Genomic DNA, 17,283 nt, shown 5'->3' with positions numbered 1-17,283 from the left:
GAGCTTTGCAACTCCTTCCCCACTAAATTCTGCCGCTTGCGCCCTCAACCAGCCGGTCACCCCTTCCCGCAGCTGCACAGCGTTGCCAAAACGCTGTGTTGCCAGCCAAGCCCCCATTGTTGGAAACAAGTGGTTGAGGACACAAGTGGCAGAATTTAGTGGGGAAGGAGTTGCAAAGCTCATTCATCGCTATGGTAAGTGCCTAGATTTGAATGGCGACTATGTGAGATGTGGTATTTGGGTGAGGTTTTCAACTGCATATGGTAAATGTTTTCTCCTATACTTTGTTCATTTTTAATTCCAAAACGTAATCTACTTTCTGGATAGCCCTCTTAGTTGTAGTCTTACAGCAGTGCATCTGGAGTAGTTTTTAGTTTTATGTATTTAAAATCACTTGTGTATTTTATCTCCTATGAAGAAAAATATTTTGAAAACTACTTCCTTATCCCCCCTTCTGCCCAATACTGTTAGCCTTCCATACTAACAGATTCTGCATCCACAGATTCCACCATCCATGATGGAATCTTGTTTTTGACATTGTATAGAGGGAACTGTTTTACTATTCCATTGTATATCATGAGATAAGCCTCCATGGATTTTGGTATTCAGATCACAGTTGACCACGAAAACCGAAAGCTATGAAAAGCAGAACTAAGAAAAGGGTGAACTATCACATGTGCCTTTAAGTTGCCTATTGACTTATGATATTATTTCCTTAAAGCAAGGACTACTCTGTGATTTTATCAGCTCCTTCCTCTGAAATACAGTCTACAGCCCCTGATATAAATGGTTCCCATCACAGTTCTATACACAATTGACCCTGCTTAACTTCTAAGATCAGATGGGACCTGGTGCCCTTGGTGTAATTGGGCCATAGTAAGCAAACATATATAGTGTGTAAGTGCTTTCACGTCACTGGTCAACTTATGGGAATACCATGAATTTCATAGGGGTTTCTTGGGTAAGGAATCCTCAAAGGCATTTTTATCAGTTCCTTCCTCTGAAATATAGCCCACAGCACCTGGTATTTGTTGTCAGCCTCCTATCAAAGTACAAACCAGGGCTGATCCTTCTTAGCTTCATGATCAGAAAAGATCTCATGCCTTTAGGACAGTTAGGTGATTTCCATGTTAGTTGGGCAGCACATTCTCTCTGGGTTTTAGTTTAAACTTTAAATCCTATGTTCAGAAAAGGTTTCAAATCTCAGGTCACTCTTTAAAGTTCAGACTAAAAACCAGAGCAGATTTAACATTTGACCCATAGATTAAAACAGCTGGCACTAAGGTTCCCTTCCACTTGCTCTATCTAGAACATTGGAAGTCTTCCTATTATGATGTAGTTGTAGAACACAGAACTGAGAAGAGACCTAAAGACCATGAAGAAACATCAAATCCTTCCTTCTGTTTCTGACGCCAGTGAGTTTTGGAAAAGAATTGTTTACTCAAATAAACAGAAACCATATCAGTAGAATCATAAAAGGACAGAGAACCTTAAGAGCTCCAGAACAGCTCAATAATTTCACGTTGTGAAACTTACTTTTATCTTTTACCTTTTAGATTGTCACACAAAGAGCCATGAAGATATTTTGCCTTCTCTTTGCCAGTCTCTTCTTGGCCTCCCTGCCCAGTACAGGTAAAAATACCCGCCAGCTAATCATAGGGTCACAGAACTGGAAAAGACTTCAAATGCCATCCAATATGACTTTTTATGCAGGAAATCCAACTTAAGCATTCCCCATAGATGGCTATTATCCAGACTCTGGTTAGAAACTTCAAGAGAAGGAGACTTTACCACACTTCCAGGCAGCAGCAAATTCTATTGCTGAACAGCTTTTAGTATCAAAAAGTTATTCCCAAGTTTCCTATCTGCTCAATGAGGGGGAATGCAACACCATCCAAGATTTATTCCTTGGATGTGAAAAAACCAGTTGATGACCCATCCTCTCCATCACCACCTCATGGGTGATTTTTTTTTTTTTTTTGCCGGCATCTTCTCTCTTCTACTGGAAGCCCCAGAAGAGATGTCTATCAGCATGGTCCTCAAATACACAAAAAATAGCAACCATGTTTGTTTCATGCTTCTTCTCACACTGTAGGAGATATGGAACAACCTTGGGTAGCAACCATTTGTTGGTTCAAAGGCACTAGACCAATAATAATAATAATAATAATAATAATAATAATAATAATAATAATAATAATAATAACTTTATTTTTATACCCCGCCCCATCTCCCCGAAGGGACTCAGGGCGGCTTACATGGTGCCTAGCCCGATAAAACAATCAATATCAGTAACACGACTATAAAACAATTATACCAGTAAAACATCAATAGCAATAAAACAATCGTTAAAATCGGCAAGAAGCATACGAAACCTACTAGGCATTTTGGATTTTTATCTCCCAGAAGGTTCAGCCAGTTTAGTCAGTAATCAGGAAGTCTAAAAAATACCTGGAGAAGCAATGTTTGGGGATTACTGATATAATAACATCAGATAATTTAAGAAACATGACTTCAGAGGACAAGGTCAATAACCTAATGAACTTGTGAAAACCTATATGTTATCATTGTTATTATGTGCCCAAGTTGACTGTGGTTTTCTTGGCAAAAGGATGTATGTCATCTTCTAAGGCTAAGAGAACATGGCTTGTTCAAGACGACCATAGCGGTTTTCCATGGTTGTATGAGAATTCGAACCATGTTCTCCTAAGGCCCAGACTCTAATCACTACACCAAGTTATGCTCACTGGTTACCATCAATGTAATATAACAGTTACAACAGTGGTTCTCAACTTTTGGTCCTCCAAGTGTTTTGGACTTCTACTCCCAGAAAGCCCAGTCAGATTTTTGGAATTGTGGGAGCTGAAGTCCAAAACACCTGGATAACCAAATATAAAGAGCCACTGAACTGTTAAAGCATTGTATGGACAGAGGTAGCTTTGGTGGCATACCAGTCAACATTTCAGAGATCGAAACCTGGACATATGTGGCTGGCTAAGCACAATGGCAAAAGATATTGATGATGGAAAACAGACAAACTAGCAAGCAAAATTGTTGCAGTTGGCTTCTGCCTGAATCTACAGAGAAGGACAAGAATTCAACTCAGTTTTTTTTTCTGCCTCTTTCCCCAGATAATTGAGAGCAAGCTACTTTGAACTCACTTTGCAAAAACTGAAATAAGCTGAGGGCAAAGCAGTGGGTGGAAAGAGAAAATATGATATTTAAAAGCAGCTGAAAAGTGAGATGGTGATGGATTAAATGGGACATTTCTTGGTGAATCAGGACAGTTGGAACAGATGATGTGGAAAGGAAATGAATTTTCCATTCTCTACAATAATCTGTCAATGAAAAGGAGTCAAATCTAGATCCAGGAAAGTCATGCTACCCCTCTATTCGGCCTTGATCAGACCACACCTGAAATCACACTGTGTCCAATTCTGGGCACCGCAATTTAAAGGAGATGTTGACAACCTGGAATGTGTCCAGAGGAGGCCGACTAAAATGATTAAGGGTCTGGAGAACAAGCCCTATGAGGAGCAGCTTAAAGAGCTCGGCATGTTTAGCCTGCAGGGGAGAAGGCTGGGTGGCCCACAACGTCTCTTCCAACTCTATGATTCTATGCAATCATTAGGACAGTTCAATGATTCTCTCTCTCTTTCCATGCAGGCAATGGGGATTTTGTCACCCTGAGCTGTGTTTTCCGAGGTGGCACCTGTGAAACCCGTATCTGCAGGGAGAATGAAGTAAAAATTGGAACTTGCTCCAAGATTAAAAAGCTCTGTTGTAAGAAACCAAAACCAAAACGTGTGATGAACCTCACTGAACTTACAACTCAAGGGATGTAAGCATTAGCGCCACCATATATGGAAAGCCCAGTGAGGACTTGTCCATCTATATACTTCTCCCAAGAGAAGACATTCTGACCACATCACTATCTTTACGTTCCTGGAAGCCAACAGGTTGTTACATAGGAATCCCATAGCTACATCCATTTGATATCACTTTAACAGTCACAATTTCATCTAATAGAATCCAGAGCTTTGTGTTTTGGTGAAGTCCTCAATATCCTCTGATGAAGAGCATCCGTCAGTTATCTGAGCTACAGTTTCCATTCCAAAGTGGTAGCCTAGTGTGCCAAAATTAAAACAGTGAAACCCTCTTTTTCTTGGGAGTCTCTCGCCACCTTCCAAGTTCCTCACCAAACTAGAAATCCAAGGACTTTCTTAGGATAAATCATGGCAATTAAAGTGTTGTACCACTTTGCTGCAGATTCTTCTAGATCTGAGACTCTAGGAGGGCATGGATGTGTCTATTAAAAACCTTCTATACTGGAGAAATCGTGCCTCTGCAACTATACATCGGTCCTCTGTCTAAATGACTACTCACTGCAATACCCACAGCTTTTGGATACTTTTCAATGAAGAAAAAGAAAGGAGGAGAAGGAAATAAAGAACAGGAGGAAGGAGGAGAAAGAGAAGGAGAAGTCGTTCTGAAGAGAAAGGCCTTTCAATGGACTTGGGGTTTCTCAAGATGAGGTCAAAAATCCTTTGAAGTGAGCATAAGATGCCTTCAAGTCGCTGACAATTTTGACTTGAGTTTGGTTTTGCGTATTAATGGGAATGAGAGATATTTGTTTGTTTGTTTGAAAATGTACAGTAAAACCTTCATAACTATAGAATCTATGTCTGTGGTTTTATTCACCTGCACCCATGGAGAAAAGGTCCTCTAGGAATTTGCTAGCTCCTCCAGGTCATTCTTCTCTCACATACACAATAGATAAGTTACAATTCGCTATATCATTTACAGTAAGCCCTTCATAGCGGTTTGGTTCCAGGATCCTCTGTGGATACCAAAATCTATAGATGCTCACATTTGATTCTATATAGCGGTATAGTGACATGGTGCCCTTTATATAAAATGGCAAAACTTGGGGGGTTTTAAATAACATTTTCAATACATTTGAATCCATGGATGCATGGGAGCCCCCATGAGCTGCTCAACTTGCTGACTGAAAGGTTGGTGGTTCAAATCCGGGGAGTGGGGTGAGCTCTCGCTGTTAGACCCAGCTTCTTCCAACCTATCAGTTCAAAAACATGTACATGTGAGTAAATCAATAGGTATCGCTCCGGCAGGAAGCTTAACAGCGCTCCATGCAGTCATGTTGGCCACCTGACCTTGAAGATGTCTACGGACAATGCCGGCTCTTTGGCTTAGAAATGGAGATGAGCACCAAACCCCAGAGTCTGACACGACTAGACTTAAATGTCGGGGAAAATCTTTACCTTTACCTATGGATGCAGAAACCATGAATATGGACTTCTGACTGGATGTGTTCATATATCTTACATCAAAATACATATAAAACATCTCATTTTTAAAAAATAAATTAAAACAAACATTACTTACAAGACAACTTTAAAAGCACATGCAGGGATTTCAGAAAAAAAGCTTATTCCTGGCAATTCAAAAAGTCAGGTCTTCATATTTCTGTGTTTGACTTTTGCAAATTTGATTCTTCACAGATTTGATCAGTATGTTTGCTCCTAGGTTCTCCAGAGCAATTGTATGGTCAATTTCCTGCTCGGGCTGTGGTGTAGGCTGGAGAGCAGCTGCAATGAATCACTGCAATGAATCACTCTGACCAAGAGGTCATGAGTTAGAGGCCCGCTCGGAGCCTATGTTTGTCTTGTCTTTGTTCTATGTTAAAAGGCATTGAATGTTTGCCTATATGTGTAATGTGATCCACCCTGAGTCCCCTTCGGGGTGAGAAGGGCAGAATATAAATGCTGTAAATAAATAAATAAATAAATAAATAAGTCACCAGAGGACCCAGGAATTCCTAAAGAGAACATTTATCCAGGATGCTAGAAGAGTCAGAGATTTTTAGAGAAGGTTAAAAGTAAGTAATCATTTCATTAACATTCCTCATTTGTCCCGATCCTCAACAAATGTGGAGGGCTGAATGTGGTTTGAGTAGTAGGGGCCAGAATAGTATACTAATAGTATACTATCCCATTTACTTCAACAGCCTAAAACTTTGGGCACATCTACACTGTCTCTTTATCCTGAAGGGGGAAGCAAGCCATTTCTGTGGTGACTGCATGATTTGGATTCATGCAACCTTGAACCTCATTTTTAAAAGTTGTGGGTTGTTCCAAATTTTCCCCAAGAATCTAGAGCAAACTGCAACTTTGTGCCCATGTAAACAGTCATGATGGAACCATGTGCAAGTATTTATATGTCCATTCCACATTTCTTGGGCTTGGGTTGCCTAGAGACACTGGATGGCACTCACTGTCCCCTCTTGTTTTCATCATAGCAGTGGCCACTTGGCAAGGCATGGTTAGGGTCTGTCACTCATTGTCTGGACTGACATCAGTTGGGACTCAAGAATGATCAAAGAAGAAAGGAGGAAAGGACCCCATTTCTCCTCCTATGGAAACCTGGCTAATGTTACTACAGATGAAGAGCAGTGGATACTAGCCATGTCACTGCAGTTACATTGAAAACAGATGTACAATGGTAAGGAAGGCTATCTGACAGTGAGAAAATGGGTTCAGCAGTACAGGACAGCCAGGACTCCTTCCTGCCTTTGCAGTCAAAATAATCCTGGAGCCAATCTGCATTTCAACACTCTGGATCAACCCTGGGATAAAGTGTCCGCCTAAAACTGCCCTAAGTCTCTCCTCTATCACTCCCATATCAGATAGTCCAAGGAGTACTCCAGTTGTACCTTGATAAATGAGTTACACTTCAACAAAAATGCAGCACAGGCTAAGGATGAGATATGCTCTGAAGCTATTGGTTTAACCTATTGGGTCAGTTGAATAGCTCTGTTCAGGGAAAAATTACAAACTATTGGAACGGTATTTCAGAAATCCTGCCCACTGTCTGGTTCTCTTTTGTTCTTTCGCCCACATTGCAAAAGATATGCCTACTGCTAAGCAAACAAATACTTCGGTAGCTAAAGACCAACCATTATCAAATAGCAGCCTGTACAATGAAACATACTGAGTGGTAAATATGCTATGCATTTCCTTTCTGCCACCTGTCAGCTGGGAACACGGATGCAAGCTGAAAGACAAAAGCAGCCAAAGAAACAAAAAAAGTGAAACCCAGTCAAGCAAAAAACTTTATTAACCTGTTCCGTCTCCCAGGAGTTTGACTTGCATTGTCCCATAGTTGTAGGAAATAGCACCCTTTTTGCATTTCTTCCAGGGTTGCTACAGACACAGCAACACCCTGATAGTTAACCATCAGTAGAGGTTTGTAGCCAGCCTGCAAAGCCTTTGCTGTTGTCGGCTTGCAAAAGTAACTTTTTGATCTTGAGGGCCCCCTTTTTCCTGGGGACAAAATCTCCATTTTGAAAAGCCTTTTTGCTTTCTGCAAAATAGAGAAAAGAACTAAGATGTGCTTGTGTGGTCAAGCCAGGCCAGCTCAGACAAGCCATTGTAAATATTAACCTCTTGCCTTTAAAACTAGTTCTGAGTTTAGATAGGGAAAGACCTGCTCTTTCTAAAATAGCAACTCAGCACTAGGGTAAAGAATATCCCAGGATTTCTCTGCCATTGGAAGAAGCTCTAACCACTTTGTCTCCAAGCTAGCTTTGAGTTTAGATAGGGAAAGACCTACTCTTTCTGATATAGCAACTCAGGGTTAGGGTAAAGAGCATCCCAGGATCTATCCACCTTTGGAAGAAGTTAACCCAGCAGCCAAAGGGAAAGGCAAAAAGGAAACATCTGCATGATTTTATAAGTTGACTGTTTGTATTTGTAACCTCAACAACTTGTGCCAAGCCTGTCAAGAACTTTGAGAAAATAAAAATCTTGTCTGATGTTCAATTTGGAGTGGCCTTAGTTGCTGGGACTCCTCAGCTTCAAGGTAAGGCCCCCTCAGTCCACCCAGCAAAGAAAGGAGCACATCTTAATTTCAACCAAAGGGTGCCTGGGTATGACAGCACAAACCCGTAGCCTGCAGAAGAAAAGTTCACAAGGTGGTATCATAAAGATATCTCCAAATATCTAAAGGGCTGTCAGATGGAGAATGATGGAGGTTGTGTTGGCTGATCAAGCCGAATGGTTGGTCAAGAAAGGTGTAACTATCAGTCACCTGTGTGAATGAATGTGGATTTTGGAGTACAGTCAACCCTCTAGATTTGGGTGTTTGGTTTTTTTTATGTACGTAAATATTCATGGATTTGATTAAAATGTTCTCTCAATCTCTACATCCTCCAGTACAATCTGAGGTGAATTTCCTCCAGTCATGTTGAAGGACTTGAAGATATCTTTAAAGAAGACATCTCCAGGAAACTGACCACAAAACTGTGATGAAATTCCTAGAGAAGTGTTCTTTTGGGTAAAAAAATAACAATGTCTTTATTCATAGTCTTTCACTTTTCCCGAGGTTCTTTGCCCCTTGCCCTAGTGAATGTGGAGGGCAGTCTGTTTTTTGGATTTTTGAATTATGAATAGATGATGCTTAAACTGGATGTAAGAATAATAGATTAGATGTTCACAACCAGCTACATTTTGGAGGGAAACAACTGCTGAGTTCAAGAGGTTGATATTACATCTGTACTTTCTATCCTCATATGTTGCCTGAGATGACACCATCAAATTATGAGATTTCAGCTCCACTAAAATCATGGGTTCATGCCCCAGAGTGTCAGATAACCAGATGAGGCACAGAGGAGTTGAAGGCAAAATCAGAGGCTTTATTCTCAATAGCCAGAGAGGATGTCAGCAGAAACAACACTCTAAAGAATGAACATACCCACAACTGTGAATGCATGGGTTTATTTATAATACATTTGACAGAAAGGCACTAAAGAACAATTAGAAATTGCCACACCACTTCTTCATTGGTCTTGAAGGGTGCTGGCTAGCTAGGAGCTGTAAGTCCATTTCTGCCATTGAACCAAATCAGAGGTGAGGTAGGAATTCATGGATTTGAAGTCTTGTGCTTGTTTGTGAGTCCTTCCCAGAAATTGGGTGCATCTGGTTGGAATGCGGTTTGATGGATGGTTGATGGGTCCTGATGGTCCAATGCCAGCTATACCAAAGGTGTTTCGGGTGCAGTTACATACAATGGAGGATTCACAGAGGGGGTCTGGATAGGTGATATAGAAGAGGCTACATTCACAAGGTAAAGTTTCAGATAAAACCCATTATGTTTCTTGGGATTTTTCCAAGGTACTGTGAGAGGATTATGATAATTACAAAGCCATTAACCAAGGTCCTAAAGTGTGGTGGGAAACATCCTAAAACATTCCAAGGGAAATTCATGAAAGGTTACAAGGAAAAATGTGTGCTGGCTGTATAACTCAGTGGAATCACAGATAATAATTTAAAACTTTGGGTTGAAGTTTTGATAACACCTGCTCTGCCAGACAGTAGGGATGGCCCTGTAAACTCCTACCAAAAAAAAGACTGCTAGTGGGTGACCCTAAAAAGTCCTATCCTTCACCAAGGAATGCATCACAAAGCTTGCTGTTGTGTTTGGTCTCCACATGAACTTCCCAGAGTAGTCAGAAGATAGTGTAGTAGAGGAACCTTTGGCCCAGTTTTGGATCTTTCTTATGTTTTTATCTAGTCTCGGGTCAATCACACAAGAATGGGAACGGCATGTACCTGCCATCAAAGATGTCTATGTACTCTGCTAACAGTGACCTCTTGACATTAGCCTGAGAACTTTTTAGAAGCCCTGTCCTATATCCAAAGAGGCAAAGCACAATGGCAATAATCCCTTGGTAAAGAGGTCTCTTTAAAAATGAAATTAAGATTGGTTTTGATATCTTGGTCTTAATCAGTTTTGGCATCCTTGTCTTACATGTAGCTATGGACTAAGCACTGCAACCCCACAAGATTGGTCTTCTCCAATCCAGAACTCTCCAAAAAGGTTGCATTACCAGTGTGGCTATTAAAATGGTGGAAACAATCGTCCAAAACATTTGGAGATTACCAACACATTGAGGTGTGATTCAGGTTAACAGAGAAAAATCCTGTACCTCTCTTTCAAGGGACAGTACGGATTGAATTACTCAAGCCTGGGACCAGGGTAAGATGAGCATAAGTATATGATCAGTGGCGGACAGCAAAATCATGATACGTCTGCATCAGTGATTCCCAAAATGGGTGCTACCGCCCCCTGGTGGGTGCTGCAGTGATCCAGGGGGGCGGTGATGGCCACAGCTGCATTTTGGGGGGGGGTTGAATAACTGTATTACCTTTCTATTCTGAGTTCAAAAAATAGTTTCATAATTTCAAACTTCAATGTTTCTAATTTACACCTTTCTTTACTATATTTTATGAAAAAGGTAGAAACATTAATATGAGGGTTATCCACAAAGTAGGTTACATTTTGGAATTAAAAATGAACAAAGTATAGGAGAAAACATTTACCATATGCAGTTGAAAGCCACCCCCAAATATCACATCTCACGTAATCGCCATTCAAATCTCGGCACTTACCATAGCGATGAATGAGCTTTGCAAATCCTTCCCCACTAAATTCGGGCGCTTGCACCCTCAATTAGCCGGTCACCTCTTCCCGCAGCTGCACAGCCCCGCCCCCATTGTTAAAAATAAGTGGTTGAGGGCGCAAGTGGCAGAATTTAGTGGGGAAGGAGTTGCCAAGCTCATTCATCACTATGATAAGTGCCTAGATTTGAATGGTGACTTAGTGAGATGTGGTATTTGGGTGTGGCTTTCAACTGCATATGGTAAATGTTTTCTCCTAAACTTTGGAATTTTTAATTCCAAAATGTAACCTACTTTGTGGATAGCCCTCGTGCATATATCTTTCCGTTTAATTGCTATTAAAAATTTTAAAAAAATAATTTCCAGGAGGTGCCGAGTAATATTTTTTCTGGAAAGGGGGCAGTAGGCCAAATAAGTTTGGGAACCACTGGTCTGCATGATAGGCAGCAGGTAGGTTTGAGCATTGGATTAGGATTATGGAAGATCACAGCTCAACTCTTTCCTGAGACCTTGGGCACATTATACTTCCTCAACTTCAAATGAAGGAAATGACAAGATGCCTCTGAATAAATTTTGCCAAGAGAGATTTAGGATAGGGTTTTTAAAAAGAAATGATTCCATATCTATGCTTTAAATAAATCACTTTATTCCTTCACTCTGCTGCAGATTTATCTTGGTAGAGTTTTGAAGTTCAAGGCAGGGGGTTGCATGAAATGGACAGGTCTATAGCAAAGCTTTCCAAATATCGAACTCCTCCCCATGACACACCTCCTTCTGTATACAATCAGCCTTGCGTGACTTTTCCCTGGCACCACAAAAAGCTTGTATTTACACATGACACAGAAAGGAAAGTCCACCGCCATGGCTGATTTCCCAGTTTAACAGCGGGAATGTTTCCCAACCTCCTATAAAGGCAGAGGTTATCCAGAGTCATGGCCCTTATAGGTATCACTCTGCAAGACTCTGTTCTAATGAAACCTCCACTTTCTCATCTGAAGACATCATGAGATTCCTTCACCTGCTTTGGGCTCTTCTTTTCTTCCTCTACCAATCTGCACCAGGTGAGAAATAAAGACCAAACAGACTGAGGGCAAGAGGTTAGGTCAGGCATGGGCAAATGTTGGCCCTCCATGTGTTTTGGACTTCAACTCCCATAATTCCTAACAGCCTACCGGCTGTTAGGAATTGTAGGAGTTGGAGTCCAAAACACATGGAGGGCCAACATTTGCCCATACTTGGGTTAGGTGTTGCATAGCAGCATTTCTATTAGTCTATTAGTTTTACTCTTGCCCCAACCAGCATGTACAATGATAAGGAGCTGTGGGAATTGTAGTCTTCCATAGGGAAGAAAGGAACAAAGGCTCCTTGCCCTGATCCTCCCCACTTCTGAGCTCCATCGCCAAAAGAGCCTCACAGCGTGATGTCTCAGGTTGTTACGATCAGTCCTAAACATATGCTAGGGTTAGGGGTGCAGGGGCTACCTGATACTGGGAAAATATGACTTCAAATACTTTTGTGAACCTGAAAGAACATCTCTCTAGAAATCTTGGTTCTTTCAATGTGTCACGATGATCAACTTTTGCTGGAGGTTGGGCACAGAATTGCACTGAAGCTTCCAAAAATTCCTACAGAGCAGACTTTTTGGGAATCTGGAGATCCTACAGCATTATTACTATTTTATTATGACACAGCAAACAAAATAGATATGCTGGATTTCGTATCACAAAATCACAAGTTGAACACTTCCCAAGTGTCTATTATTGTTGTTGTTGTTGTTGTTGTTGTTATTATTGTTACATTGTATGACACAGCAAACAAGATAGATATGCTGGATATCGTTTCACAAAATCACAAGTCAAACACTTCCCAAGCATTTAGGACTGTGTGATGTATTTTCGGATGATGCGTGCAGATCCCAGCAGGGTGGCCTTTTGCAGTTGGCAGATCGTAATTTTGTCAATGTCTATTGTTTCCAAATGCCGGTTGAGATCTTTTGGCATGGCACCCAATGTGCCAGTTACCACTAGGACCACCTGTACTGGTTTATGCCAGAGCCTTTGCAGTTCAATTTTGATAATGGCTGAGTTTTTCCTGTTGTTTATCATCAATCCGACTGTCACCTGGTATGGCGACATCAATAATCCAAACTTTTTTCCACAACCGTGAGGTCTGATGTATTGTGTTCCAAAACAATATTATTATTATTATTATTATTATTATTATTATTATTATTATTATTATTATTATGTTTATTTATATCCTGCCTTTTCTCTCCATAAGAAGACTCAAAGTGGCTAACATTAAAAGCATTACAATACAATTTAAAATATACAATTATACAAATATTAAAACAGTATTAAACATCATTAGTATTTTATCGGGTCATGTCAGAAGTGACTTGAGAATGTACTGCAAGTCACTTCTGGTGTGAGAGAATTGGCCGTCTACAAAGACATTGCCCAGGGGACACCTAGATGTGTTACCATCCTGCTGGGAGGCTTCTCTGCAAGCTAGAGCTGTCAGATGGGAGCTCACCCCATCTCGAGGATTCGAATTGGCCACCTTCAGGTTAGCAACCCAACCTTCAGGTCAACACTTCAGCCAGCACAAGGGTTTAACCCATTGTGCCACTGTGGCTCAGCATTAGTATTAAAATCAATTCAGATTAAATCCACAAAAACATAAAACCACAGCAATTCTATGGTCAATATCCATTGAAGTTGTCCGTAGAGTGACTCTGAAGGGCCCAGAGATTCCTGGAGAAGTGTTCTCTTTGATATAAAAATAGATTTTTTTATTTACAGTTTTTAAAGTGTTAATAAAGTGTTATTTACACTTTTACATGGGCTGTGGCGCAGGCTGGTGAGCAGCCAGCTGCAGCTAGCTGCAACAAATCACTCTGACCAAGAGGTCATGAGTTCGAGACCAGCTCGGAGCCTGCGTTTGTCTCTGTCTTTGTTCAATGTTAAGGAATTGAATGTTTGCCTTATATGTGTAATGTGATCCACCCTGAGTCCCCTTCGGGGTGAGAAGGGCGGAATATAAATATTGTAAATAAATAAATAAATTATTTTTTCCACTTTTATGGGGGTCCTCTGTCACTAACCCCAGCAAATGTGGAGGGCTGAAAGCACACTGTTGTCCCATAACCTCCAATTGTCTCACTTTGATAAGGAAAGTCCCAACTAACCTTCTGCTATGCTTCTTCCATACTTCCATGACATTCCTGTTCTCTCTTCTCCAACTTTCTGTCTCTGTCTGACTTCAGGTGCTGTAAACAGCAATTAAAGTACAAATGTATTTTGCATTTGATTAACTCAGCAGGGGATGATAGGGAAGAAGGAATAGAAATCTCACCCTTCCCAGTAGGCTCAGGCAAAAGCAAACAGCTGCAGCTTCTTCTAGCTTGTGAGTTCTTCCTTATTATTAGCTAATGGTGCTCAACTGCACCTGAAAGCACCTGCAAAATGTTGGAGGATATGTGGTCTGAGGTCATGCCTCCACTACCTTCCTCTGTTTCACTTCCGCTCTCACCTGTACCTCTTTTTTCTCAACAGCAACAGGGGACCTCTATGATACTCTGGAGTGCCGCAACCACCAAGGACGGTGCCGGAGGCATTGTTTCTACAATGAAGAACATATCGGCACCTGCACCGGTGGGCGGCAACTGTGCTGCAAGTGAAGGACAGCAGCTGGAGATGTGGAAGGGCCAGGGTGGTCAGAGGTTTTAAAGGAGAGTCCACAAAACAAGAGGCAAAGGAAAGAATATGGAGAATGTAACTCAAAGTGGAACATTGTCTTAGCACCACCCCCATCAAATATACCCATAGATTCTTCTTTCTTCTTCTACCAATGTGTTCTTTAGCAACTTCTATGTATTGGCAACTGTAGACTACAGGGATTTTTAAAAAATGTATCCCCAAATGTCTCCAAACATCCTCTAAGGCAGTGGTTCTCAAACTTTGGTTCTCCAGGTGTTTTGGACTTTAGTTCCCAGAAGCCTCAACAATGCATGCTTGGCCATCACTCAGGATATCTATGATCCAAACTCAGGCTGCTTTAGACCAAACCAGAAATCTTGTTACAGTAGAGTCTCACTTATCCAAGACTCGCTTATCCAAGGTTCTGGATTATCCAATGCATTTTTGTAGTCAATGTTTTCAATACATCGTGATATTTTGGTGCTAAATTCGTAAATACAGTAATTACTACATAGCATTACTGTGTGTTTTTTCCGTCAAATTTGTTGTATAACATGATGTTTTGGTGCTTAATTTGTAAAATCTCAACCTAATTTGATGTTTAATAGGCTTTTCCTTAATCCCTCCTTATTGTCCAAGATATTCGCTTATCCAAGGTTCTGCCAGGCCATTTAGCTTGGATAAGTGAGACTCTACTGTAATTTATGTAAAGCAAATGCACTAATGTTTTCACCCAGCAGGTGGCAACATTCATCCAGTTTACATTATTCTAACTGAAATAAAGCTTGGGAAAGTCTTCTCTTATGGGTTACCTACTTACTTACTGAGGTATGGAGAAACCTCACAACCTCTGAGGATGCCTGCCATAGATGTGGGCAAAACGTCAGGAGAGAATACTTCTGGAACATGGCCATACAGCCCGGAAAACATACAACAACCCTGTGATCCCAGCCATGAAAGCCTTCGACAACTCTTTGATGGTTGTAGCCAGTGTTCTTTTCTGCATCCCATTTCACTCTGATTCTACCCCACAAATACGGAATGTGTGCATTTAAGCCTTTTGGGAACCTTCAACCTGTTTACACTTACAGTAGAGTCTCATTTATCCAATCTTTGCTTATCCAACGTTCTGTATTATCCAACGCAATCTGCCTTTTAGTAGTCAGTGTTTTCAATACATTGGGATGTTTTGGTGCTAAATTCATAAATACAGTAATTACTATATAACATTGCAATGTATTGAACTGCGTTTTCCCGTCAATTTGTTGCAAAACATGATGTTTGGTGCTTAATTTGTAAAATCATAATGTAATTTGATGTTTAATAGGCTTTTCCTTAGTCCCTCCTTATTATCCAACAGTTTCTCTTATCCAACATTCTGCTGGCCCATTTATGTTGGATAAGTCAGCCTCTACAGTGTCTTAAAGCAAGCCTAAGGATTTCATCCCACAAGGAGGGAAAAGCGGATAGAATCGTCTTCTTTGTATGTGTCATTTCACAGGGTTCTGTCTTTAAAGAAGACAGAGAATTTACTCACCTGCATCACACAGAATCGCCTCCTCCCCTTTCTAGTTGGATCATTTCAAGGATACCAACACACTTATTAAAACAGACATCCTTTTTGAAACATACTATTTAGGTTGAATATTCCTTATTAATGATTCCAAAATCGGACATCTGCCAAAATCCAAATTTGACAAAATCTATCAATGAGGAAGAGGACATAACTTTGGAGAAGATACAGAAGTTAGCTTTTGCCTGAAACTGCTGGGAAACGTGAAATTATACTCCACCTTCCCTTCTCCATTCATATGACTATTGAGTGAATTGAGTGCAAATCTTATACATTACATACATACTTTTATTACTATTAACAAATCACTAAAATATGTTAAATATCTATTCAAACAGAGCCTCAGTTATGTTAAAATTACATAAACAAGGATAATCTGGTTCTCTTCAAATTCAGTTCATAGTAATGGAAGTAAGCTAAGGACAAAGGAAGAAACTGGGCAAAAGAGAGAGAAACTGGAACATTTTCAAAGCCATTGAAAAAGTGGAATTATAGAAGAGTAAATGGAACAATCCCAATCAAACTGGGATACTCGGAGGGTATGCAATACAGTAGAGTCTCACTTATCCAAGACTCGCTTATCCAACGTTCTGGATTATCCAACACATTTTTGTAGTCAATGTTTTCAATACATCGTGATATTTTGGTGCTAAATTCGTAAATACAGTAATTACTACATAACATTACTATGTATTGAACTACTTTTTCTGTCAAATTTGTTGTATAACATGATGTTTTGGTGCTTAATTTGTAAAATCATAACCTAATTTGAGGTTTAATAGGTGTTTCCTTAATCCTTCTGTATTATCAAACATATTCGCTTATCCAACATTCTGCCGACCCATTTATGTTGGATAAGTGAGACTCTACTGTAGTTTGGGTCTTGGTAAACTTGGGTTCAAATCCCCACACAACCTCTCAGAAGAAGGCAACAGCAAACCCCCTCAGAACAAATTTAATCTTTTCTCATTGAGGAGGGAGAAACTTGTTTTCTGTTGATCTGAGACTAGGATACAAGGGAAGAATTGATTCCAATTGCAAGAATAGATTATCCAGCTAAACATTAGGAAGAGCTTCGTGATTATTACAGCTATTTGACAGCGGTACATGCTGCTGCCTTGGAGTATAGTGGAATTTTTTAAGCAAAGGCAAGATGGCCATCTGTCAGGAATGCTTTGAATGTGTTTTTCTATATGGTGGAATTTTTTAAGCAAAGGCAAGATGGCCATCTGTCAGGAATGCTTTGAATGTGTTTTTCTATATGGCAGGGTGTTGGAGTAGATTGTCTTTATGCTCTCTTTCAACACTATGATTCCTGGCAAATGTATGCTTTGCTTCTTGAGTGCCAGGAACAAGCATCAAACCTGCTTGCTTTAGAGAGGCCATCTCAAACTAGACAGATCTCTCTCATATAAAGTTGCACATTCTCAGCTTTGTTTTAACCCTGGTCTTTCTCTTATTTCTTTCCCTCTTTCTCTCTCTCTCTCTCTCTCTCTCTCTCTCTCTCTCTCTCTCTCTCTCTCTCTCTCTC

General features: G+C 40.4%; 1 protein-coding gene and 2 long non-coding RNA genes across 3 annotated transcripts in view; 2 read left to right on the top strand and 1 right to left on the bottom strand.

Moving 5' to 3' along the window:
* LOC103280079 (uncharacterized) overlaps positions 1-14,037 on the bottom strand; it is a 69,091-nt gene extending 55,054 nt beyond the window's left edge. The window contains exon 1 of the long non-coding RNA XR_010002517.1: positions 13,669-14,037. This is a non-coding gene — a long non-coding RNA (uncharacterized LOC103280079). The remainder of the gene's footprint in view (positions 1-13,668) is intronic.
* LOC134295973 (uncharacterized) lies at positions 1,311-4,418 on the top strand. Its single transcript, XR_010002507.1, has 3 exons — positions 1,311-1,415; positions 1,557-1,632; positions 3,667-4,418. It is a non-coding gene; the product is annotated as an uncharacterized LOC134295973 (long non-coding RNA).
* On the top strand, positions 11,330-14,994 carry defb114 (defensin beta 114). The gene is made up of 2 exons (XM_062968766.1): positions 11,330-11,539; positions 14,036-14,994. The coding sequence occupies exons 1-2, from the start codon at positions 11,482-11,484 to the stop codon at positions 14,158-14,160; spliced, it is 183 nt and encodes a 60-aa protein (XP_062824836.1). The 5' UTR covers positions 11,330-11,481; the 3' UTR covers positions 14,161-14,994.
* Positions 14,995-17,283: the final 2,289 nt, after the last annotated feature.

This window comes from Anolis carolinensis, chromosome 1, assembly GCF_035594765.1.
Source record: "Anolis carolinensis isolate JA03-04 chromosome 1, rAnoCar3.1.pri, whole genome shotgun sequence".
Lineage (NCBI taxonomy): Eukaryota > Metazoa > Chordata > Lepidosauria > Squamata > Dactyloidae > Anolis > Anolis carolinensis.
Note: the sequence above shows the minus strand (reverse complement) of the source record. Positions and strands in the feature narration are given on the sequence as shown.

What these genes read in the sequence shown, in the direction of transcription:
- defb114 (XM_062968766.1), top strand. Translation starts at nt 11,482, where the DNA reads ATGAGATTCCTTCACCTGCTTTGGGCTCTTCTTTTCTTCCTCTACCAA. An exon ending in CCTCTACCAATCTGCACCAG is followed by an intron (nt 11,540 to 14,035) that starts GTGAGAAATAAA and finishes TTTTCTCAACAG; the next exon opens with CAACAGGGGACCTCTATGAT.